General features: G+C 39.7%; 1 protein-coding gene across 4 annotated transcripts; it reads right to left on the bottom strand.

The window, feature by feature from the left end:
* Window positions 1-2826: 2826 nt before the first annotated feature.
* Window positions 2827-25286, bottom strand: LOC143467502 (uncharacterized). Of its 4 annotated transcripts, XM_076965045.1 has the most exons (16): window positions 25268-25286; window positions 23319-23419; window positions 20731-20843; window positions 19665-19768; window positions 9906-9970; window positions 9490-9680; window positions 9286-9351; window positions 9010-9192; window positions 8821-8938; window positions 8372-8523; window positions 7800-8147; window positions 7345-7561; window positions 6991-7111; window positions 6692-6908; window positions 5422-6490; window positions 2827-4880 (listed from the first exon to the last, which is right to left on the bottom strand). In XM_076965045.1, the coding sequence occupies exons 2-16, from the start codon at window positions 23376-23378 to the stop codon at window positions 3684-3686; spliced, it is 4221 nt and encodes a 1406-aa protein (XP_076821160.1). In that variant the 5' UTR covers window positions 23379-23419; window positions 25268-25286; the 3' UTR covers window positions 2827-3683. The 4 variants fall into 4 exon arrangements, with proteins under 4 accessions (XP_076821160.1, XP_076821159.1, XP_076821158.1 ...); XM_076965044.1 differs by lacking the exon at window positions 25268-25286 and having other exon boundaries at window positions 23319-23511; XM_076965043.1 differs by lacking the exons at window positions 23319-23419; window positions 25268-25286 and adding an exon at window positions 21355-21465.
* Between the last annotated feature and the right edge of the window lie 11 nt (window positions 25287-25297).

Raw genomic sequence — 25297 nt, 5'->3', positions numbered from 1 at the left:
TAATTCTAATCGAAGCATTTATTGGATGACTTAATATTTGACCATTATTTTGCATTTGTTGAAAATTGGTCTTATTGTTGAATTATTTCCAGATCTGCTACGTTTTTAAACATAATTACTTTTGACAACGCTATTTTTTCACTTTGACGGTGGACTACATGCCGCTTTCTCTTTATAAAGGTCATTAGCTGCTCTTAGCTAGCGATTAACTACGACCATCCATTGTGATGTAATAAGCATCGTTTGTCACGACGTCACTCGTTTATTTAAACCGGAGCTTTTTGTTTTGATTCCCGGAAAGTGAGTGAAGTTTTTCGAAAAAATTATCCCTAATTGGTGTTGTTTCTACTTAACACGTGTCTATGACGACACAAAATACTTTGTGACGTTTGGTTCATTGTGTTGTAGCAAATGATTTGTAAACTTGTGGGTATATTTGTTGCTTATTTCGCGTAATCTTTTAAATAGATATTTACAAGAAGTTGTACCAGGTGGTACCAACCACTTGGCAACATGTCAAAAAGCTATTGACTCTTATCTTTACTGTGTTTTAAAAATTGCGTTTAGTTAATTTCTAGATTATAACCTAATAACCAAAATGAATTGTGATTAGATAATGGAGCATATGTATGGTTAGACCAATGATATCATCACGATTCGCTTTATGATTTTTAGTAATAAGTATGACGTCATATTTTAAGAGATATTTTTTTGTCGTTACTATTTTTCATCACTTGAACATTTTTGCTATTTTTTTTTGTGGGAAAATCTAGAAATCATTTTCTAAATTTATATTGAATGAACGAATTCAGTTGCAGGAAGAAACAGTTTTTAAATTTGCAATTGTTCGTATGAAGTTTTGCAGAAAATTTTTCTCTTACAGATTTCATGATATTTAAAAACATTTTTTATATTCATTGCAAAGGTTATATTTTCATTTCTCACAATCTGTTTAAGTCATCAACTTATTATATACTTTCTTTGGTCAACTCGTCAATAATTTAGCGCGATTTGACACTGCACCTTCTAAAACCTAACAACCTTCCTGGAACATTATGACGAAACAATCACAGTTCCCAGAAAAGTTGATGTAAAAAAATTGGTCTGACTGATAGCAGTTAAAGTTGAAAGCATGAGGGTCTTTGTTTCGTCACTATGGCGACTACCTTCAAACGATTAATTATTGGCTCATGATCCTGGTTAATTATGACGACATACTTTCAATAGAAAATAAGATAATAAAATTTTGGAGACAAAATATTGAAAACAAAACAACCTGATTCGAAACATAACAAAATAATTATCTTACTTTAAATAAAAGCAATAAAAATTTTCATCATTGTTGTTGCATAATTGAGAAACAATGGCCATTGTTACGTAAGAGTGTACAGACACGTAATCAAACAAATATGAGCTTATAAATGAGAGAACAAATAAATCTGCACGTGATTATATAAAGCAGTTTAATGCTTTCTTATTGCTTGCTGACATCTCAAAAACTATACTTGCAATTTCTATATTTACTTCACACATCATGTTGGCATTTAAATAATTTTTAGAAACGATCTCCTGACCTACGGCAGATCAAGCCAGAGCCGTAATCAGGCCTCACACTATCTACCCGAACATACATTTCAAGATCTAATTATGCCCAAAAGTTAAACCGAGCGAATGACGCAAATTCATCTTTTAACGTCCTACTTTTCTAAGATACGCTCTGCTGTCAGTGTGAGGCTTTTAACATCCTGCGCCGCCGCATTCACCTCTGGAAAAATTAAAATTACGACGCAAATGTGACAGAGTGTGAATTCGGGGCCGCTCCGTTCGTTGTTGACGATTAAACATCAACTTTTGTTATTAGATGACAGATTAAAATTATAAGCTCAATGAACTGAAAAGTATTCTCCTAAGCAAGACTATATGATGTCTATGGGCAGTGTCTAGGTCTGTCCTCTTCTGTCTCTGCAAGTAACTGAACGAACCTTCTGATTGTTCGCACAAGTTTTTTAAAAATAAAAAATAGCTAAAAGAACATTTGTTATGCTCCCCTTTCAAAGAAGTTCACCTCCGGGGCGCGTTGTGCTGTGGAACACGTTGGCTGCCTTATACGATGATCATTGAATTATAGGTCCACTAAAATGTGGGCTATATAACAGCCATAAAGCTTATGCAACACGTTCTTATGCAAGGGCAAAAAATTTGACAGTTCATGCAAGGTCCTTATTGGATCCAGACCCTCTAAGGGCGTATGTCATACACTGTGCATGAAATGCATTAAATTTCGTTTCAAGAAAATGCGCACTAAGCTTAATTTTAGCGCGGCAGAAAGCTCTATATCGGGGCAAGAATCGTGATTTGTTTTCCCATAAAACGCCAAAGTCTCCGTGTAACCATTTCAACCCCGACAAATAGGGGGTGACGCAAACAAACCCGGCACCGGGGACCATATCTAAAAGACGTAAACAATTATCTGCTAAAACAATCGTATTTTGTAAATTCAATCGCAGAGTTGGACATGCCCGTTAAAATAAATTGTGTGCGGCCGCTTAACTCGAAGGGGACTTCGCTGGTTGCGAGCAGATGAAGGAAAGCAAAGTAATGCGAAATAGATTTCTTTCGACGGGGTTAAAAACTTTTTATTCACAAACAATCTGGCGCAGTGCAAAAGTGGTTCGACAATAAAAGCAGTAACAAACCTCGGAAGTCTTTCCGAACTGTACGGATGCCGGCAGCCGCATATAACTTGCGATAAACAAAACACTCCATGATCCCCGTTGGATGTAGGACTATATCGTACAGTTTGCGCACTGTTTAGCACAGAGTGGGTTCAAATTTGCCTGGAAATTTTATTCAGTTACATAATTTCTTATAAACTGTTTGGTCAATAAACATGCTGTTGACGGCTAAAACCAACCTAATACAATGAAGGAGAGAATATGGCTTTAAAATGTGCACGTGACAAGGGTTGTAATTAGCATTGGAAATACACCTGGACACACAGCGACTGGTTCAAACAATAGATTGTGTTTGAAAGTTCAGGTTTCAACGTTTGCAAAGTAGGCTACGACGTAAACATCTCATTCAGTTGCAACAGTTAATGCTTTGTCATGTCAACGACTAAAGTGCACTCAATTATTGTTCGGTTTAGTTGGTATCAATGGCCAAAATATTTTCTACACTTGAAGACTTCGCACTCCAATTTGCAAATGATTCCGCTAAACTGATCGATAAAAAATAATTATGCCAAACAAATTCGGTGGTAATAGCAATTTCCGCCAACTTCATACGTTTACTGGCCAGTCTCGATAAATACGAAAAAATCGGTCACAGACAATCCAGCAGCACGTATCAAGGCACAAACTGAATGAATTAAGACAAACTTAAAAGATCCAACACCTTCAATACGTCACCGTTGTGCAAAGTATCCGAATATAAAGAGCTTGGAGACGCTTTACACTGTACAATATCAGCATTCAAGTAACGCTTGGGCATAGAAGCGGCGAATAAGAGAAAAATTGAAAGTGAAACAAGTTATGATTATGGCAGGGAGAACAGTAATAAGATTTCTCTAGAATAATATAAGAAAAACTGCAGTATATAGAAACAGTTAAGTAATAACAACTAAGCGCAGAGCTGCTAGAAAGGTTTATGAAAACGTGGTCGAAGAGATCTACTGCGAGTTCTCAGCGAAGAGTTCGAGTCGATTTATCTTTCCTAGGAGCTTGATTATGCGTTGGATGAAGAAGTTGAGCGGATTTGATGAAACCTAAAAGCGGAGTCGATTTGGAACGTGAGAGAGTCCTTGTTACTGGAAAAAGACTTGATATGGAAGGTTTGGTCGATTTAGTTGGAGTCAGAGGAGTCTTCGGACGTCGTGGTGAAGACGGTGGCATAGATGCGCTTCGATGAACGGAAGAGGATGACCCTGATGAGACTTCCTCGATATTTTTCACCATAGCTCGAACCGGGAGCGGAGAGGAAAACGGTGGTTCTTCCACATCTTGGACAAAAGATGAACAGTTTCCCAAAGAGCTTTGAACATTTCCACCCATCATCCCACCAGGAGAGGAGTCATTGAGGAAAACGGGAGTAGTTTGTCCCTGCTTCCACAGATCTGGTTGTGACTTGTAAGATCTCACTCGAGGAAGATATTTTCCTCCTCTTGTTGACGGGGATTTGTAAAATCCAGTTCCCTGGTGAGATTGTCTTCCAATGCGCTCCGACTGCGATCGACGGACTCCAGCTGAAGTCAAGCTGAGGTGATGCTTAGAAAGAGCTGACGGTGAAGACGACAGAACCTTGCTGCCCTCTGGTAGTCTGTATGGTGCAGCCGTAACGAGGGACACGATGTCTGTTGCCGATTTCCGTGGTGAGATGTGCAGAGAAGAAGCGATGGGCGACGAGAAATCACACGACAACTTCTTGATCGGGGATGAAGCTGGAGAGTGTTCCACGGAGGAGTCGAATCGATCGACGAGATCGCGAACTCTGTTGTCTGGAGAAAGAGAACCAACTGTCGGCGAGGGGCTTTGATTTAGCGCTCTTGGAAAACTCTTTCTTCGGTCGTCGGTGTCATGGATGTTGCTTTCTCCCATCAGAAGTTTGTTGATGACGGTCGTCGGTGAAGCGAGATGTGGCACTGGTAACGGTTCACTGACTTTGTGAGATTTCGTAGCACTACTCTTCGGCCGCCGGCCGGTCAACTTCCGGACCCTCTTCTCGATCTCTCGCGCCATCTGACGGACTAAACCAGGCTTCTTGAATGGAGTAGACTGCTTTGATGTTTGCGATGACGTAACGTCTTCAAGTTCATCGCAGTTGTGACGTGTCGATGACGTAAGACTTGTGTCATCAGAGTCGCTCATGAGCTGCATTCCAACCTGTAAAACAAAGTGACGTCAGGCACGATAAATTAAATAAATTGACGTCATGATACGATAAAAAACTCTAAATTTAAAATTTATTTTAAGCTCTGCATAACATCATTTGAAATATTGATCAACATATATTGAATTTCTGTTGCAATCTTTAAATGATGAGACGGATCTGGCAGCTACTTTGCCGATTAAATGCATCGAACTAATTGTCTTTAATATCGTAATCATAAACTCCCTACTTCCTCAGCTACTTTCGATATAATAGAGTAAATAGACTATTTGAGTTTGTGCTAACTACTGAGCTTGCACTAAACTAAACAAACATATTGAGCTCGAAATAACTGAAAATAACATGGACCGAATTTTTCATTGTAATATTCCGATGTGCTGTAATAATTTGGTTGTTATGAGCATTGATTTCTCCCTCCAGATCTTAACTGGTTTCATGGCACTTTGCGTAAGCATACACAGCACATACTATCTTTGTACATGGCACGTATTAGCTTGATGGTAACATACAAAGCAATAAAACATGACAACCAACCTCTCGGATGATCTGTAGTTCTTCCTGTGACAGAGCCGGGGCCCGTTTATGAATCTGCATCTCGTCAATCGTCTCCAACCTCTCTTCAAAAGATGACTCCTTCTTAATCCGCGTCATCCCCACAGCGCTCTCTGAAACCATTGTGACGTCATCATTGGTGTCGGGCGACGACCGTTCGGCCGCCATCGTTTCCATGGTTACGTTGTTATTATTGTTGTTGTTATTGCTGGTCACGCCACAACAGGGAGCCACATCTGGAGCGGAGAAGGCAGGCTGGGAGTCTCCGATAAAAAAACAAGACTCGGCTTGGGCTTCAGGCTGCTCCGATATGACGTCATCAACTTCGCAAAGAGCTTCACGGACCGGGACAAAGACACAGGTGGGGACACAGGGTGACCCGATCTTCCGACGAGTGTTCGGCATCGACATCGTCCTGTGAATGGTGACGTCACCCGGCTTCGCTTCCTCAGAGGTGGCATCGGAGCCGTATCGACTCTCAATCTCTGTCACAATCTTCTTCACCGACAAGGCTTTCGCTTGGGCTTCAGAGTAAGATCGACTCCTTGAGAGCAAATCTTTATCATTGCGTGGAGGAGTCACTGGTACCGGGGCAAAGTTGGCCGGAGGAAGAGACATGGTCTTGTGGTGTCCTTTCACGAAGGATGATTCGCTTTCTTCACTGCTTCCTGATCCATCATGGACCTTGGTGAGATCCTCCGTTGGAGATTCGATAACTGCGACAATTTCACGAACAGGAACTGACGCTTTGATCGAAAGATCTGACGATTCTGCAGCCTTATCAATTGTAGTGAAGGAGTCTTCGGGATTTGTGATTCCTTCCATCAGCTCGCAACTGGACGTAGAGAACTTGGATTTAAGCAGTCCAATGTCCACATTCATCGCATTCTTGTATGAGGGACTCTGCATTGGGGACGGGACGGAAGGATGAGGAGGATTAGAGCTGATCGGAAGCAAATCCGGTCGACTCACGAGCTCGCAGCTGATGGCAGCAGGAGAAGAAACACGTTTTGCTCCTCGAGGGAGAGCGGAGGGATTCCCAGGTTCCGTGCTGCAGGTGAAAAACAAACTCGTTAATATTTTACGGCTAGTTAAGTCGTCAGAAAATCAGTGGGTTTAAAACGCCTCCAATGTAAGGACGTCTCAATCAAACTCATTCGATTCCTATTACAAAATAAGAATAAATGTAGACCAAAGATGATATCAAAGCCTGGAAGTACATCACACTAATGCCGGCTACTCTGCTTCTTACCCGTCGTGCACGAATACGCTGTCCTCGCTGTGCGCAAGCTCGTCCAAGTGGTAAGCAGCGTCCCCAGCGGGGTTCGCACTGGCAGTATATCTCCGCATGTGGGCGCGTTTGTCCGTAAAGTTTTTCCGTTTCGCTCTGGCTTTTTCGCTTAAATCGGGGTCGGCTATGATTGACAACAGAATTTCGCCGGGTTCAGATGCGTTCAAAGTCCGTCGACCTGCAACAAGAACACCGGGCAGATTAGCGGATAGATGTCGTCAGTTTTGCCATAGTGAATTAAAGCATCATTAGTTCATTACCTTTTCTGAAACCTTCATGCGTGTGGGTATGCTCCAAGAAAGGAAGAGGCGCGTTAATGAAGTTGTTCGAGTTGTAACAAGTTCGACCCTCGTCCGGTGACCAGGACTTTGGCCTTGAAACCTACGATGCAAACAACGACATCTTATAAAGTTGATGGAATTACGTCGCACGTCATGCTTAAAATAAAATTTGAAACCGCCACAACATTTAAACAACACGACAATTGCCAAAGATACATCACATGACAGGAACCAAAAAGTTTAAATAAAATGTTGTCAAGACCGCTTCACACCCTCCAGTCACTGGAAAGAAAAAGTTAACTCAAAACAAGGATGAAAAATTCAAACTGTTACCTTTGGCACCGCCAATGACGTGATGTCTAGGAGATGTCGGTTGAGATCAAAGTCGGTGGTAACCTTGGCAACCTCGTTGTCATTTTCATCTGGTAAGAGTAGGAGTGGAGGAGCCCTCGGGGACATGACGATCGGATGGTGATCGGACTCTGTGATGCTGGGGTCCGACAGACTGCTCTCGGAGCGAGTTCGGAAGAGCCTATTGTGTCTATGAGCACTGAAAAGAAGGATGAGGAAAAGTTATTATCTGTACAACGGCGCCGACCCACGTTCAAGCGACGAACAAATAGCAGTAAAGATTTTGAATTTATAAACAACTCAGATGTGAAGACACAATGGTAACTTATTTCGACAACATTTCAATCAATTCGAGATGCGTAGTCAGCTGTGCAGTTATGCATTAAATATCCAGCAGCCAACAACCTCGTAAAAAGCAACTCGTAAGTTGAACCGACCTGGCAATCAAAATCCCTTCATATTCGACCAATTGTTTACGAAATCCTGAATTAGGATTAACAATGGATCTACAGGATTCAACGTATTCCAAAGCCCTTTCGTGGTTCCACGAATTTTCCTTCATTAGAAACGCACACACGGTGGCGGCAGAGCGGCTTATTCCCATCTTGCAATGGACGAGAACTCTGCCGCCTTTCTTTCTTGCCTCGGAAATGTAGCGCCATGTTGCGTTCCAATGCGACAAGAGATCGGAAGTTTCTACGTCCCTTAGGCGGATCGACTTGTAATCGAATTGCCGCGGAAAGAAATTTTCGATCTCGAGGGTCACGTTCAAGATGTGAGTGATACTGCGCATGCATAGGAATAGAAATCATTGAAGGAAGCGGCAAACGTGGCGATAGCAATGGAAACGAAAACAACGATGCACGCATAACACTTAACATCATCAAGTTTCCCGTCGTAAAAATTCACAAAATCGCCAAATCAGGATGAAGTATAAGTGTTTTTACAAAAGTTATGAGGTGTCAAGAGATTCGCGTTGTTGGGTCATAAATAAGTTCTATTGTCTTACCCGAATTCCTCCAGCTCCTCCAAATTGCAAGCGTTCCACTCCGAGCCTAGATAAAGATAATCGGATATCTTCGACGCGCAATCCATTTGACCAAGCACAGTGAGCATTTCCGTGTCAATATAAGCCTTGTAACCACGCAGATCCATGTCAATCTAAAAAATAATTTAATTGTTTGCAAATTATTGTTTACAATAACTAAAATCTCCAAAGTCAGTTACATCTGTGAACTACTTTTAATTAAGTTTCGGGTTTATGACATGAGTCAGCATATTCGTAACAACTCAGTTCCCTAAGCAAATAAGGTCTTCTTATTTTAACGCATTGCAATAGAACAAACAGTGTTTTACAAAATGTACCCAAGAAACCACGCAATATAAAACAAATTCTGATGCTAAGATACGATATACCAGACATTGATCTTGTCACAGAGTACAGGATAGATCACTCGCCTCTCTCTCTATTGCGTTCCTAATGTCTCTGGATGTGCAATCGTCCAAGTTCATCTCCATCATCACCTCCTTCAGCTTGGCGCGGATCAACGCCTCCACCGGGGCTCTTCCCGGATCCCTTTGTGACGAAACGATCTCATGATTTAAAGACTCTTCTGGCGTCATAATGAAACAAGAAGAAAAACTCACGTTTTTTCCTGGAAGTTTCCGGTGTTGAAAAGATCTTCGCGGTAATTCCACTCCTGGATGTAGGAGCGTGTGGAATCGAGCTTGCTCGTGTAGTAACCGATCCAGGTTAAGAAGAGGCTGCCCTCGTAGTAATTGTGACGTTGCGCTACGTCAAGACATCGATGGAGGGACTGCAAGGCCGACCTGATGATGTCATTTTAAAGTGATCAGGTCAAAATAGACGGAACAAGCCAGAGCAGGTGTAACGTGCGCTGGGTTGTTATTTATGAGACTTACCACATCGCCTGGACAGATATGGGCTTGAAGGTGTGGATGTTTTGGTCACATTTTATTTTAAATCCCCTGGATAAAAAATAACGTTTGTGAACTAGAAGTTTCACCGAAAACCATTTATTTACTTTCGAAACGATCATAAGTCACAGAAGAACCCAAACATGTCCGACACGGGGTCACCGTCGCACACCATTGATGATAACTAACCCGTCGCCATCCAGCTTAATGCTAGTGCTGCGCCAAATGGGGAGCACGAGACCGATGGTGCAAGATTTGCTTTCCTTGCTGGTGAAGTCGCATCCGACTATGATGCTCTCCTCCGTGTCCTGTCGTCCTTGAGTGCTAATGATCACTAAGAAGCGACGGTGGTCTTCATCCCAACTCTCCAGCCGCACGGCCTGCGCAGAGTTTAAGGAAAGGTCATAACTAGGGATGGACCGAACCCGAACCCGAATAGATTCGCCGAATATCGCCTTTATGGAAGTCATAATCCGTGTACAAAATAGGAGACGGAGAGGTTTGGCGAAAATGAGGGTGTTCTATAAACTACCACGTTAGCGAAATATTTATACATAATGTGATTGTTAATCTGCAGTAATTAGATTCAAAATAAAATAACTTACTAATTTTATGCTGTCTTGCGGCCTTAAGTGGTGAAATATGGCGTGGAGATGAGCTTGCAATTCGCCTGTTGTAATGCATGCCAAGTTTAGTGGTCAACTGATTGGATAAGTTAAGAATGAGTCTTAAACATAGATTAAATTATTCGTATAAAAAAAGAATAACTTGGAAGCACGATACGAAACATTCATCATAATAAAATTACGCAAAAGCTTTTCAAGGCAAAGACATGAAGCAAATTCGTGCAACCATTTGTACCGCAAAAATGAGAATTTGCACTATATGTCACGAGCAAGGAAAAACTTTGACATGTTGAACCGTGATGTCAATCCATCCGCTGGAATGTTATACTTGTAACCTTAAATCAGTTATGGTAAACATCACTACGCTAATTTCGGTACTTCAAATACTTCGCAACATAAATCCCGTTGCAATGAAGAAAACTGATTGAAGAGTAAAAGTCGCTCAGACAACAAGAAAGATACGAGTCAGATTTTTAAAAGCCCATAAATATTTCCAACTGTGTTTCAATACGTCACTTAATCAAGCACAGCAGCAGATTAAAATTTTCATTTATCAAATTCCAAGTATTTGCTAAAACTGCTCGTAAATTTGTCTTATCCATCTCAAAAATGTCTTCTTCAAACGCAGTGGCCAAGCTAAGAGCGTCGGATAGCATACTTGACGGCTTTATAAGATCACACTGTAAACAGACGCAAAAGATCTTGAATGTGGACTTTTAATATCCATAGGGGTTGCGCACAAAAGGGTAATTCTTATCAAAAATCTCCCAAATGCAGATAAAGTGTGATGCCTTAGGCGCTCCAACAAATGATAGCGAACACTGCAATCTCCTCACGCCCACGATTAACGCTCGCTGCGAAGATCATCATAAACAGCATTGTGACATAACAAAGAATGCATGTCGTGTAACAAAAGAAATCAAATATTTATCGAGCTTGAAGAGGAATCGACTCGGCCCGTATTTCGTATGATGGGTGGACAGCACGCGTTGCCTAGCAACCAAGCACTGAAGTGACCGTACGATATAAGCTGGACGTAATGGGCGTACACGGCGACGTAAATCGATCACAAAATATTTACGAGGTTTCGAAAACAAAATAATCCTTCATACTATTCGTCATAGCATGTCACACAGAAACACGTTACGCCACCCCTTCAAAAAGGATTAAATAACCAAAGTTCTTCGAAATCTGTTAATAAATAGTTGCTTAATTTCGTTAAACAGTGACGCAATATTTTAACACGAAAACCCCCCAAAATAATGAAACTTAATCGTTGAAATCAACCATATGACAAGATCACGTGAGTACGTCTGACCTTTTTGACGAAACCTACTGCATATCACGTGATATTTCGTGTCAGCAATTTCGAAAATAAGCTCAAAACAACAACAAATTTTGAGCCGGGCGTATGAACTCGTTTCGTAACGTCACAATGGCCCATTGCCTATATGAGTAAATTAACTAGTCACGTGACTTTGTTGACCGACGATCGGATATTCGCGATTTTACGTCAGACGTTTACCTTTGTGGCGTCACAATAAGAGTGCGTGTGACAAAATTTTACTGGTTAAGCGGTAATTGCATCACGAACCCACCCCGATACTACAAAATTTCTTGGTATGATGACGTTTACGGCGTCGCAAAGCCACAAATTTAAGCCAGACAGAGAAGTTGAACAAGTAACAACCAGCAAGTTAATTTGTATAACTTCCAGCGAAACTGTCACTTATAGCTGACAAGCGACCAAAAAATTGAGTTCGTCTAACCGAGTTATTCCATTACCTTGCGATAGCTTGAACTGGCATTCGTGCTTTGTCAATAGTGTCTTCACGGCTACGTCATAATGATGAATGCGTGACGTCCACGATGACGCAATGGACAATGATGTAGGCGTCGGTAAAACGCCAAGAGAGGGAGGGGCCGAAGCCACGACACGGAGGGGCAAGTTCGTTTCATGCAGAAGGTTGTCGGTGGAACCGGTACGGTACCGTTTTCTTAAAACCTGTTGATGTATGTACTGCTGTGCTGGAGAAAAGCTGGGAAAGGCAACGGCACAAGAACACATGACGGTCTCAGTAGAAACGGTACCTTTCAGCAGAATCTTCAATGCAACATACGGTATGCACAGCTTACGTCTCTTTGCCTAGTCTATATCTAATAGCAAATGGATATACAATGTTGGTCAATGCTGTTGATAAGTCAAACATGTGTTAAAATTACCACAAATTCCAATAAACACGACCAGATCTTTTAAACAGAGAACTGTGAGTTATGCGCGGTGAGTTCTTTTTCGTGCACACCTCGCTAACATTTACCACGGTACCTACTTCCGCTGTCACCTCCTCACACTGGTCTCTATCTGTGAAGAGTGTTATTAAAGGTTTAAAATTTCACCGACCGAAGAACAAAAAATCTCATTTAAAAATGGCAACAACTGACAGCCTGAGGCGAGTAATTTCATTTCCAAACAAATGGCGGCTGGGAGCCGATTTGCTGAAATCACCTTTTTAAACGTTGTGATAAAACAATGAGGCCGCTACAACAACTCCCTAAACTGCACTCAGCAAACATTGATGGCTGTCGGTTGTATACTCTGTGTTTGTGGACGCATGTTTTCACCATATGGCGCGTGTCTATAGTATTACACCATGTGGTGTGTGTTTGTTATACAGTCGCTGTATATGGCAACAATTATTATCATAATTATCAAGTTTACTGGGTTTTTTTACGGTAACTACCTTGTCACTAATGCGGCCTAACATTTTGAAGCGCAACATGGACCATTGGATACTTACAATGATTGTTCTACAACTTATTCTTCGTGATGACCATAAAAAGTTGCCTAACCTTTCCGTAAACAACAAGCGATGATGTAATTCCTGATGCCACACAAAGGAACATTAATTTATCTATTGTAGTTGCAACAGTTGCAGATTCCACGGTGAAAATCAATCAATCTCCGGATTTCCAGTTGATCAGTACTTGATTTCACTACACTACATCTTACACGACTCGTATTATGATTAACATAAGCAAGCACCTGCGTTTTTGATACCTGTTGATTTACCTATCGCCTATCCCAGCTGTCTGAGAAGGATTATTACATCATAAAGCACGTATGGTCAGGCAGTGAAAGATGATCCACTTAACCGGACACATTAAGCTTTTGGTAACCAAGTACAGATGTAACGCAAAAATAAAACAAATGACTCAGCGGGTGGTTGACAGTCACCTTAAGTTTAGCTGAGTAAGCAATTGCGGCTTCGCTTGTCGTATTAATGTTCACACTGGTATTCCAAACTCAGTGCTAAAGTTTTGATTTCCTGAAAACTGTGTCAAGCAACTTATTTATCGCTTTGCCTTCCTCATCCAAAATACCAAAAAACCTAAAAACAAACTGATGGTAATATCGTCACTCGCTTACTCTGTATCTAATGTCAGTCAGTACCAACTGCTCGAAATTACTCGATTTGAACACAAATAGCAAGCTAATGTGTCATCGAATCATGTACCTTGAACCTGAAAGCATTGACCTCTCTGTAAAGTGAAGCAAGTCCAGCACAAGTCTGACTAACCGGTATTGCCTTTGGCGAAAGAATGAAATATATTACATGATCTGTAGCACAGTATCAAATACGCTCGGGGAGACCAACGCTGACGTAATTGTTAATGTCAAATTGCGCCGCTGTCCTGGACTTTTTGAATAGAATTTGCGCAGATAATGATACATCTTAAACAACAATTACAAGTCACAACTTAATATAATTAACACTTTGTTTGCACTGATATCAGACAGCCTTAACCATACGCCAAGCCACAGAAAGTAACTTTCCTGGCCGCTACATTTGACAACAACTAACTCGTGAAAGCTCTCCAAAAATTTTCCGCAATGCGGCAGGACAAGCCCGACCTTGTCTAGCTTGGCTAAAGTAGCCGCCAACTTTTGCGGTTTTGCAAGTGGCTTGAAGTGCGCTATTTCCGTATCTAACCCTCCACCCCCGTCTGAAAACTTCAAAAAGTTGACACTTGAGCGAAGGACACATGCCAAAGCTGGCAGGGAGATAGTCCATTGTTATGTTCACTGACCTCACAAAGCAAATTGACACGGTCGAACGCAGTGCATTGCTGATGCATTTTTTCTGAGCTTTTCGTAAGTGAAGCGCTTAACATTCCTGAGATTAACTCGCACTATAAGAGGTAATTTGAAAATAGTTACCGAGGAATTAACGAGCCAAATTTGTAGTGCGAATGAATGATGATTTCGACAATATCTGCCAGCGTGCATTGTATAGTATATTAGACAACAGTAACAATTCTGGCAGACCGACAGACGGGAAACCGGTAATATACACAAAACTGTTAAAGTACAACAAAATTTCAACAACGATTTAGTTGTGCCAAATGATTTACATAATCCAAGTCAAAATTTGGTACCGGAAATTAGGACGTCTAATCTGATACCGCAATGGACAATATCTCCCGCTTTAAAGCACTCGAACGCTCAAGTGCCTTTCTTTGTTCACCATTGTTTGAAAAGCAAATAAACTCGCTGTAGTTTTCCAAACATCGATAACCACGCGCTACAGACGTCAAGTGTCATTTCACTTCACTTCTTCGACGAAAGCGACGCGTTTGTTACGTTACAATAGCCGTCTGTACTTGAGCTACAGTGCAGGCTGCTGAGCCAATCATGTGAGAGATTAATCTTTTTTTCTGCAGCAATAAAACGGTTCAGACGCAAAAGCAAACTAACGGAAGTGGAAACCGTATAGATAGTCGCTACGTAATTTGTCAAACTATCAGGCTAACACATTTTCAGCACACATATATAATGTACACATTGTCCTGTTTATTGCCAAGTACACGTCTTAATCATTGGAGAGAGTGACAACAGCAATGTTTCTCTAGTCTCTGCTCTAAGTACTTAACTGTTGTTTTAAACAGGAGTGCTCTTAACTGTTCGTTTGTTAAACTGAAATAACAAGTTTAACCGGTTAAAATCAAGCAGAGGTCCTGCACTCATTCGAACCGAGATGAATAATTAAATACATGTTATAGGTTTAATTAAACTTAACTGTGAAACGCAATTACCTTATACATGAGAACGAAGCAAGCAGTTTTCGTAAACGGCAAATAAGTCCAAATAGGTTAACCCAGGGACACTGGGCATTAGATCAAAAAAGGTCAGACCCGAATTTACGCAACTGGTTGCACAGCGCTGTGGCAAATGACACTGACAAAGGACTTAACTTGATGCTTATTTGGAATTTCAATCGCTAAATAACATGGGTCGCTTAAGCAGGTTAAAGGCTCGTCGTCTCGCCGGCTTAACCCAACTCAAATTAGCTAGCTGCTTGTACTAAAATGCTGGAATAACTGCTTACTACACAGTAGAACAGTTTTATGCGGTAGCCGACGATACCGGTAGTAATTTCCGTGACCAATTCTCTATACCAGCATTTGCTCACCAACGACGTAATCAGCAAATAACAGTAGGTCTTACACAAGGAGGAAACATTAGTCGACCAATAGGCCGATTGCGCTAGATGCCGACGCAAAAGGCGGCTAATTAATTGCTCAATATTCACGCAAGCGCACTGACGGTGATCCTAAGTGACTTGTATTTCCTGAAGTCAACCTGCACCGTGTTCGATGACTAATGGTCAAAAACTTGCAGTTTCTGACGTAAAGATCAAAGTGGTCGCGAAACATCTCTGTGCCAAACTTAATGTGCCCTTTTTCTATTTTTTTTTGCCAAAATCAGTTTGGAACGATTACCGACGTTTCAAAACTAACGACTTAAAACACTTCACTTGATAACTTGCTAGAAATTTGTGTAAGAGGTAAATAGGTTAAATCTGTAGACATGGCAACTGGCACAAAGACAATGCGACAACACCCCATCAATCACAGCAAGTCGCGACGCTAAGCACCATCATAACTCGTGCTTTTATTATGAAGGAAGTGTAAAACGACCGAACAGCAAAACCTCTTTAAAACTCTGTTTTGAAGCCTCATGCTGGAGACTTCCTACTCGGCAGGGTTGGAAGTTTGTCCGTAATCAAGGACGGTGGAAAAAACAGCTGGTTTGCTGGTTTTTGGAACACGTTGCCATGGTCACAGCACGAATATCATTGTAATATGGAAATGCGTGATTGTTGTTTATATGAGTCCCTATTTGACTTATTTCACAAAAAATTCGGTAATCCATCGGAAGTCTTTACATCCGCTTAATTTGACGCAAAATACGTAACCACAACTCTGATGTCATAACCAACTGACGGGTTCATGTAAGTTCACTGATTACTATGAATAACACCTGACATTGCCGATGACTAATCGTGAGCACAGCTTGTGCTAACTACTGCTGCAACTTTGCGACATGAGCCGATACAATGCAAACAACACGCTATTTAAAGCATGCAGCTTGTCATAAGTCAACCAGTGCAACGCTAAGGCACGTGACACCCGCTTATCTACATATTATGAAGCTAATTCATGGACGAACGAGGTTATAAAAAGAAACAGAGACACACTAATAGATCCGAGTGTCCATACACGGACATATAATTTTGTGAATATCCGCACAAAGCCGCCAATTTCTCTTTGACAAGATTGTTGCACAGCAGTACACGAGGTTAAAGTTCACCGGGTACCGACCAACTGTGCTCCTGAGTATAACTGCACGGCACAAACTAACCAACATTACGCAACATACCACTGAACATAAATTTCAAGTAATTTAAAGCGTGCAAGCTTGATGGGATAAAACGACAGCAAAAAACTTATTTTACGGCTGATTTAAGCATCTACCTGAAAAATGCTTAAGGATAAGTTCTAAGTGCAAGAATTCCTATGGAAACATTGGAAATAGTTTGATCAACCCAAGTACGACAGGCGACAGGCAACTTTGCTAGATTCCTGCTGTTCTTAAAACAATTTCGTGCAGCGAAACTGACTAAAGTTAACCAAAGCTTGAAGCAGGTGGAATAAACAATGATATCAAACTTGGCGGCAGATAAAAGCACACTCACACGCAGAACATCGAGTGAAACACCTCTGTGTATCAGTCAGATTTAATATTAAACGCGCACAACATAGAATGTTTTACTAAATAACATAATGAACTCATTTGCTTTGTATTTCACGATACTTCGTTAAGACAACTGCGGTAGGTATGACTTTAAATTTGTTTGATCGGGACAAAAGTATCGCCATAAGCGTTTCCAAACAGTTTTGGTTTGGCAAAGTATTGAATTTGTACGAAATACTTGGATGAACCTAATTTGACCGGTAACCGCTTCTTAGTACAATGCTGTCATTCCAGCTGCAGCACCCTTGAAATGTCGGAAGTGCGTCACAGTTGAATAGGACTTCCGTTGACTCTACACATTTTTAATACGTCAGAGCTGCAACAAAGCTCTACCCTTGTCGTTTGTTCGATAAAAACTGTTGCAAATACTGGATGATAGATGAACACTGCCCACGCATATTTGTTGTGCTGTTGGTGTGTAGCATCGATTTTTTACCTTTCTGTCATGAACATTACGCATTTCCGTAATCAGATAACACAAAGATGCTTCCATTGAGATAAACGCGACCCGTTGGATAGTAGAATGAAATCACTACGAAAATGCGGTAGTTATCGCATCAAGCTTTTTCGCGTTACATTAAATTAGCATCAAATTTTGGGAAGCAGGATCGCAAACTAAACCCGACAAAAGTGAAGACCGATCACACGAAAAAGCACCGACGCCACTAAACTAACGAATAAATGTTCTCTATAAAAAATCTATCAAACTCTGAGGGGTTGCTGACATCCACTGGAGTTGGTGTGGAGTCGTTGTGCAAGAGGTCAAGACACGAATTCCCAGCGGTACTCGCTAAAAGATCCATCAAGATACGACAATTTAGTTTGCACGGAACATTGACAACTAGCAACTACATGCAATCTCGTTTAACTGAGGCTTAAATTTGCGATCAACACGAACACAGCTCTACTTCCACTCTTTCTGCCTTTTTAGGACGTTTCAAGTCTATGAACCCCACTGTGGAGTATTTAGAAACTGATTTGTCACAAAGCATGTTCAATAATCGATTTTCCGGAAATTTATCTGAGAGACAATTATGGCAAAAACGACAATGACAGAACCGGCTTACAGATGAAGGAGCTTTTGCGATTGCAACTAAGGAATACACAATTCTAGAAAATTCAGTGAAAGCTTTCGTATTCGCAAAACATTCAAGCTGTGTACAGATACCCTGGATTATATTTCCAGTAAAATAACACAAAGTCGATGCTTCCGACGGCTTGTACATGAATCGTCATTCGTAGTCCACCTGACAGCCATTAGAATCGTCAGTGCGCTGTAGCCTGACATGAATATTTTATAAGATTTAAATCACGGGGAAGCAAGACATTCCCAGGGGTTTAAGGTTCATCTCCTGCTATGCACACAATCTTGAAAACAGCGCAAAACCACGTTTTATTCCCCGAACACTAAAGGGAGCTTCTTACTTCGTCTGGTAAGTGATCGACTAATCCGCTCACCAACTACGGCACGTACATCTAATATAGGGTTAGACCAAGGCCGGGTACAACATTATGTTGATGTTGACATCAACAAATCGCTTAATAAGCGCCACTGAGCCGAGTAGTTCTGAAGCCTTTCTACAGAAATATCGACGCTCACAGGCTTAAAAACCTGGCAAACAACAAAACATCTGTCACAGAATATCAGTGAAAAGACAGCCCATGGCTAACACTCGCATTGTGATTTAAAGCCATAGTAGAACTGGGAATCATTTCCCATATTGATGTATACGCTTTCAAAGTTCTTATTTTGGAGATAACGTCACAATAGTCACATATTGATGTCACAATCGGCGTGACAGCAAATAGAATATTCTATTTTCAAGGAAGAAAATAGGTCATACAAACAATACTATCTTTCTAATCTCTTTCCTAACCAAGATAGCACCAATGTATATTAGGACACACCCATGCATTATCTGATTGGATCTGCGATATCTTATCAACAGGTATGGGTGTCACTGGGGTTTGCTTTCCTGCTTAAAATTAACGCGGTAAGCTTGAGTTCATCAATTATTTTGACATGTTTGAATTATTCGAAAAATACGTTCCCAAGTATTTTAGTAGAAAAAATCAGGCAGCAAACAAAGGCCGTAACTGAAAATTTCTTGCAGTTTCCAAGAAATTGCTGATAAGTTCCCAGGAGATCAGCATGAGTTGATGTTAAATCATCACTTCCAAGTAGTGATATGCCTTGGCATGTTTTCAAAATGTATCGCTTAATTATCCCAACAACGCGTCGATGAAGGTGAACATACAAGGGCGTCTAAAGCGTTGGTTGTGAATGTTATACCACACGAAGATTGCTTGCATATTATAGTATAAAGATTAGGGGCACAAATCTCAGCAGTACTTTACATGCAGGGTTCATGCTGTTAAGACACCGCACTGAATGTCGATAGACGGGTGCATTTTAGTGCGTGGATATAACCGCGAGGTGAGCCACCGCTAGTCAATTCTAGAAGAATATTTTATCTAAAATTCTAAAACAATTGTTGGCACAAAAATCCCATAAAATCCAAAATTGATTGAAATTGAATGAAAGAGAAGCAGATGACGTTTTGAACGCAGGGTAACACGTTTCAAAAAATACATCGATAATAACGCCAAGAAGAAAATAAAAATGAAAAATCAAACCTTACCTCCACATTGTTTGACAACTTGGAGGTTTCCAATCGCCAAACTTGACTGACGTGGCAAGATCAACGCAGCTCCTTTTACGGCGAAGAAATTTTCACTGACGCTCCTGAGTGTAAACAGCTTTGTTGAAATATCACGTTTTATTCACATCTCGTTCGTGGTTATGGCAATGGACGACCATATCAATTTCATTAAAAGAATAATGTCAACACGGAAAATAGAAAATACGACTAAAACGAAATTAAATCAAGACCGTGTTGAATTAAGAAAAAAAACACGAAAACTGCTTTGGTGGAATTATTCAGACAAGTTTCAACTTATTCCGGTGATGATTTTATTTACATCATTTTCGGTGTGACAAGCCGCCAAGGGTTACAATAAAATTGAAAAATTACAGTAAACGCATAATTTTAGTAAAAATACATTTTATAAAATGTTACTGACAAAATGACTGAATCACTTTGCAATGATCTGGCAAACGAGCCGAAAAAGTCACTTCGTACGATTTCAACCCAGTCGGCTGATTTGAAGTCTCGGTCCTAGTGTTACAATTACATGGACGCACTGCGCCAACGCGCGGATAAATGTAAACGCGCAACATCCATCGAGTGACGTTTATGATTTAAGCGAGGTTGGCCCATATAAAGCGGAAATAGTTAACACGGCAGGGAAGGTACCAGCCCTTTCACTATGAACTATTACTCATGTAACGTTCTGCGTGACGTCATATCCTGTTACCGCTGTTTACAATGCTTTCACGTGTTATATATAGAGCTTAATGTACTGGTAACCCTGGTTTCTTTCATAAAACGGAACAACTTGTTGGAGCAGGCTAGTTTCCGGATTTAGCAAGCAGCATATGTCAAGCTAACGCCTTGCTGCATTGCAAAGTTCCATAGCTGATTAGCAAACTCAGCCGTTTTTAGTTTTGGTAAACAAACTTTGTAGTTTATATTATGCTACTAGATATCAGCACCAATTGATATCAATAATACAAAAATTCATCGCCAACAGGTGGTTATCTACTGACAGCTCATGCAAAACTTTCTCACAATGCTTAACACTCACCCTTGCCTAACAAGCCTTTGGTTGTTTGATCTAGTCGGGGAGTGGATATCGGGGAGGTCACTCACTGTCTCGTCTTCCTCTTCATAGCCGTCCACTTCCACCAAGTCCTGATCCTGGAAGAAACAGAAGACACAATGTAAGAAGTAAAAGTGGATCATATTAATTTCACAGCTTCTGTCAATCACACCAGAACTACAGCATATCAATGTGTAAAGACCTTTCTGTCCAAGACGATGGATCTTATAACGGGGACTTTGCAAAGAAAACTTATGTATATATTTGTTCCTTCATTTAAAACAAATAGTGATGTCATTTCAGTAAGCATCAAATAAATAAATCTGCTTATCAACTCAACCAAATATGGTGAAATGGGCTGGCGTAATTTCAAGAGAGAGCATAACAACTGTTTACCTCTCCAACATATGTTTGGGAGAATACAAACATTAAATTGGAAGTAATATGGAACTACTGGGTAGAATGACCACGTTTTAGATGAAGAATTAAATCTGATTTATGTTTTCTTTCACATCACGCATTTGAAAGGGGTTATACCTTCGTTTTAAAACTTTTTATCAATACCAGTGCATTTATTCTTACGATTTATGTTTTAACAAATGAAAATACCTTTGTCCAGATAAAATTAGTGGTTGACTGAACATCAGTGATTTTATGACGGCCCAAAAGCATTTCCCTACTTTTAGGTTAACACACTAGAATCACGTAACAATATAAATATGATAAATTGCACATAACACAAATCTATGCTTATCAAAGAGTCAGCAAAGTGTTAACTATGGTTAATATAAGTAGAACTCTAGAGCTCAGATGTCAACAGCTGCTAAAGAACAGAAGTAACAGTTTCACTGAAAAACATTAAACTTAGTTTTGCAAATAAAAAAATAATAAATCATGCCATAATTTACTTCAAACGCATGATACACACCATAACACTGTAAAAGCTTAGCTAGTAACAAGAGGCCCTTTACCGAAATGTCACAACAAATAAGCCAAATTTCAGCAAGTTAGTGAAGTATGACATATAAAGCTATGAGGGTGTGGCAGTATGGTATGCAAACCATTTAACATTTTCCACCCAAAACAAATCTGACATTTTACCATGACCACGTAATAGCAAAATGTTTAGCACATGTAGTGCAAATGCAGCAACTCTATATAAACCTTTCACACAAGATCTTAGCAAAAGCTCTGCACACAGTTGATTCCAAATTTCCTCTGACACTAACAGTCTATTAGAGAAATTGCTAGTTTTAAATAGGCAAGCTAAGTTTAAACACGTTCCAAAAAGATGACATATTTTTAAATAGTGTCTTACATCATTTTGTTGTTATCGTAAACCACGTTTTTAGACCGACTTTTCCTGTATTCATATAACTTACACTTTTGAGGAAGTCTACTGTTTGTGTCTATACTTAAGGTATCATACGCACTATTATAAGAAACATCAGTATATGTCAGCAATAGGCTACCACCAAAAACATCCCGAAACACACCAGCTATGCAGTTAAATACAAAATGATTCATCAACGAAAACAACATGAGTTGGGTTCATGCTGTTACTAAAGGCAGACAACCACCCTATGACCCTGGATAGCAATATGGCAATTCTATTTGGGATTTATACAAGGCGATAATTTAAGAAACGATGTTATAGAGAACTTCATAGAAACAGACCAATAACAATAACAGGTTTTCAAACAATCGTTTTCCAAAAACTTAAAAAACACATATTGTTCATTTTGTACGTTTAGAAGTGGTATTATTCAAAACAGCATCAAATTTAGCTTTGCAACAACTGAAAGCTAAAGAAAAAATATCTTACAACATTATCATTATAGCTTTGAAACACAGCTTCAGAGTACAATATGCATTATGATCATGTAATGGGATTTCATTATCATTTTTCTTAAATCATCGCTAATGCAAATTCTGTGTCAAGTATACAAATGTACAGCCAGGATAAGAGGATTAACGGAACAAATTTACATTATGTGACTACAACCCATTCATGCCTTGCAAGTGTACATTGCACAGTAATGCTCCATTTTTAATATTCCAATACGGTCATACACAATCATGATATAAATCTTCTTCAGCCTAACTAATCATTTTATCATCATAAGTAATTAGTATATCATCTAATATCAGTATAAAAACACATGATTTGCATAGGTATATCATACATTGTTAATGAACTTGTGCAACATAGCATGAAACTTTTGAATTTCTTTTTCAATATTTTAAGGTTACGTCTCTTTATTATAAGGTCACGGATACCATAAAAATCAGAGAGAATCAAAATTCAAATTTTTTTACTAAACGCTTACATAAATTATATATTATAACTCAAATAAAGTACCGGCAGCCAATTATAGTAGACATAAATTTTAAAATATTTCTAAATTGGAATGCATATCATATATATATAATATACAGCAAACAAAGAATGACGGAAGACGTCCAAGAATAAAAAACGAAAAACTCTGCAGTAAAAATGTATAAACATAGTCTATAGTTTTACTGAAATATGCATAACTTGGTATTTCAAAAAATGATAGCTATGTACTCACAGTTATAGAAGCTGCTGAAGATAACGGCGTAGATGCTCGCTGAACCGAAACTAGTGCCATGTGACATCTGTCTTATTTTAGCAGTATCAAACAAGATTGCGCTAATTGTAAAAAAAAAACATCTGTTGTTCTAAATGCATATATGTTTTTATTGTTTTCAAAAACTAACTGTTACAATAAAACATGCTTAAAACTGTTAACAAAAATTAAAAAAACGAAGTTGTTTGTGTTGTAAGAAGTAAAATAACATAAACAAAAGAAGTACTTTCTACACTTTCCCAGATCAATCATCCAAGTACTGAATTTTCCTCACTTGAATGGAAATGAGAATGAAAATAATCGAAATAAAATAAAACTAAACATGATAAGTATATATAGATAGGTACAACTAAAGATATCATTAGTTGGCTGCAGTTTATTTATATTTGGTTATATGGAGAAAAACAGTTGATTTTCTCAAAACAACAGCATGAAATACTTTGGCTAAGTGCAGAAGTGCACAACCATAGGATATATTTGTATACTAGACCCCAGCTACGCAAATTGTGACATCTTGTGGTTGTGCACTTCTGCACTAGACCCGACATTGCTGAGTCTGAGTCAGCACTAGACCCAATATTCATTATACATAAATTCAATTTTCGAAGTGTCTATTTCACCGTAAGTAGGTCACGCAGCTCGCTGTTAAAGACAGGTTGTTGGGTTAGAAGAGTAGGTATGCAAAAAGTTAATTTTAGCTATTGAAGGTTTTATTGGAGTTAGATATTGATTAGAAGGTAGATTTAGATTAATATGTTACAACATTTAAGTTAGGTTAATAAGAAGCTGTGAAAATTAGCTTGGAACTCACAATATTTTTTCGTTAAAATAGTGGCAGCCTTTAATTTTTACGCATAGTTGCCAGTCAGTACACGTAATAGGATAGGTGACACATATTAGAAACAACCACAAAAAAACTTGGTCCAACTGAACAGCATATGGTCAAAAAATTTGGTTTTGCTGGATATATACGACTCTTGCTAACCTCTGAGCAGCCTATTTTCTGAGACCGATATGCATAACTGACCTAAAACCCAATAATAATTAATCAGCAGTTAATTAACAACATAACTTTAAATTTGGCTGACCATGTCCAACTGTGCATTTTTAACCTTGAACCTTGATAAGCCGCTTGCAAACTGTCAAACTCTTGAAGAAATCGTCAACGTCAGTGTATAGCCTAAATGGAGATGGTTGTTGTATTATTGGGTTTATACTTGGTTGCACACTTCTGCACCAGACCCTGAGGTTTTAAATCAATGCAAGCCAAGCGCTTACACCTGCAAACTGTATAACACTATAGGCTTACTGAATAACTTAGATACCCAGACTGCAGAGTTTGGCACCATTGCATTTAATACTGCTTTTTATGAGCTTTAATGCCACACTTAAGATGCGTTATTTTGCACTTGATGACTTGGACAGAACTTCTGTGCACTCAATTTTCAACTGATTTAAAGATTGGCCAAACTACGTACAATAACCATAGTGGCAAGTGTGGCAGCTGCACGAACGAGGTTTGTTAGCGTAACGTGCATGCCGAAGGATCTAGTGCAGAAGTGCACAACCAAACACCACATGACGTCACAATTTGGGGAGCAGGGGTCTAGTGCAGATATGTATCACACGGTTGTGCACTAGGCCTACTACACTAGACCTAAATTTTCTATCTTTACGTCCATTTATAATAAACAAAGAAAAACTGGTTGTTTGCAATAAATCAAGGATTAAGGCTTTGGTGCACGCCATCACGACAAGATTTTTGTCTTTGCACACATGATTTCTCATCGAAAACAGCCGTATTTTCCAGTTTGGTACATTACTATATAATTGCGCACGTCCATCGAGTCTGCTCATTATTAAGCACCGCACTTGTCATTTTTGGTTGTTTGGCGCACCCAAGATCTTACCGAAAACGTCCATACTCTGCAGTCCGGCGG

The sequence above is a fragment of the Clavelina lepadiformis genome, chromosome 1 (assembly GCF_947623445.1).
Source record: "Clavelina lepadiformis chromosome 1, kaClaLepa1.1, whole genome shotgun sequence".
NCBI lineage: Eukaryota > Metazoa > Chordata > Ascidiacea > Aplousobranchia > Clavelinidae > Clavelina > Clavelina lepadiformis.
The sequence above is the reverse complement of the archived record's forward strand: the minus strand, read 5'-3'. Positions and strand labels throughout refer to the sequence as shown.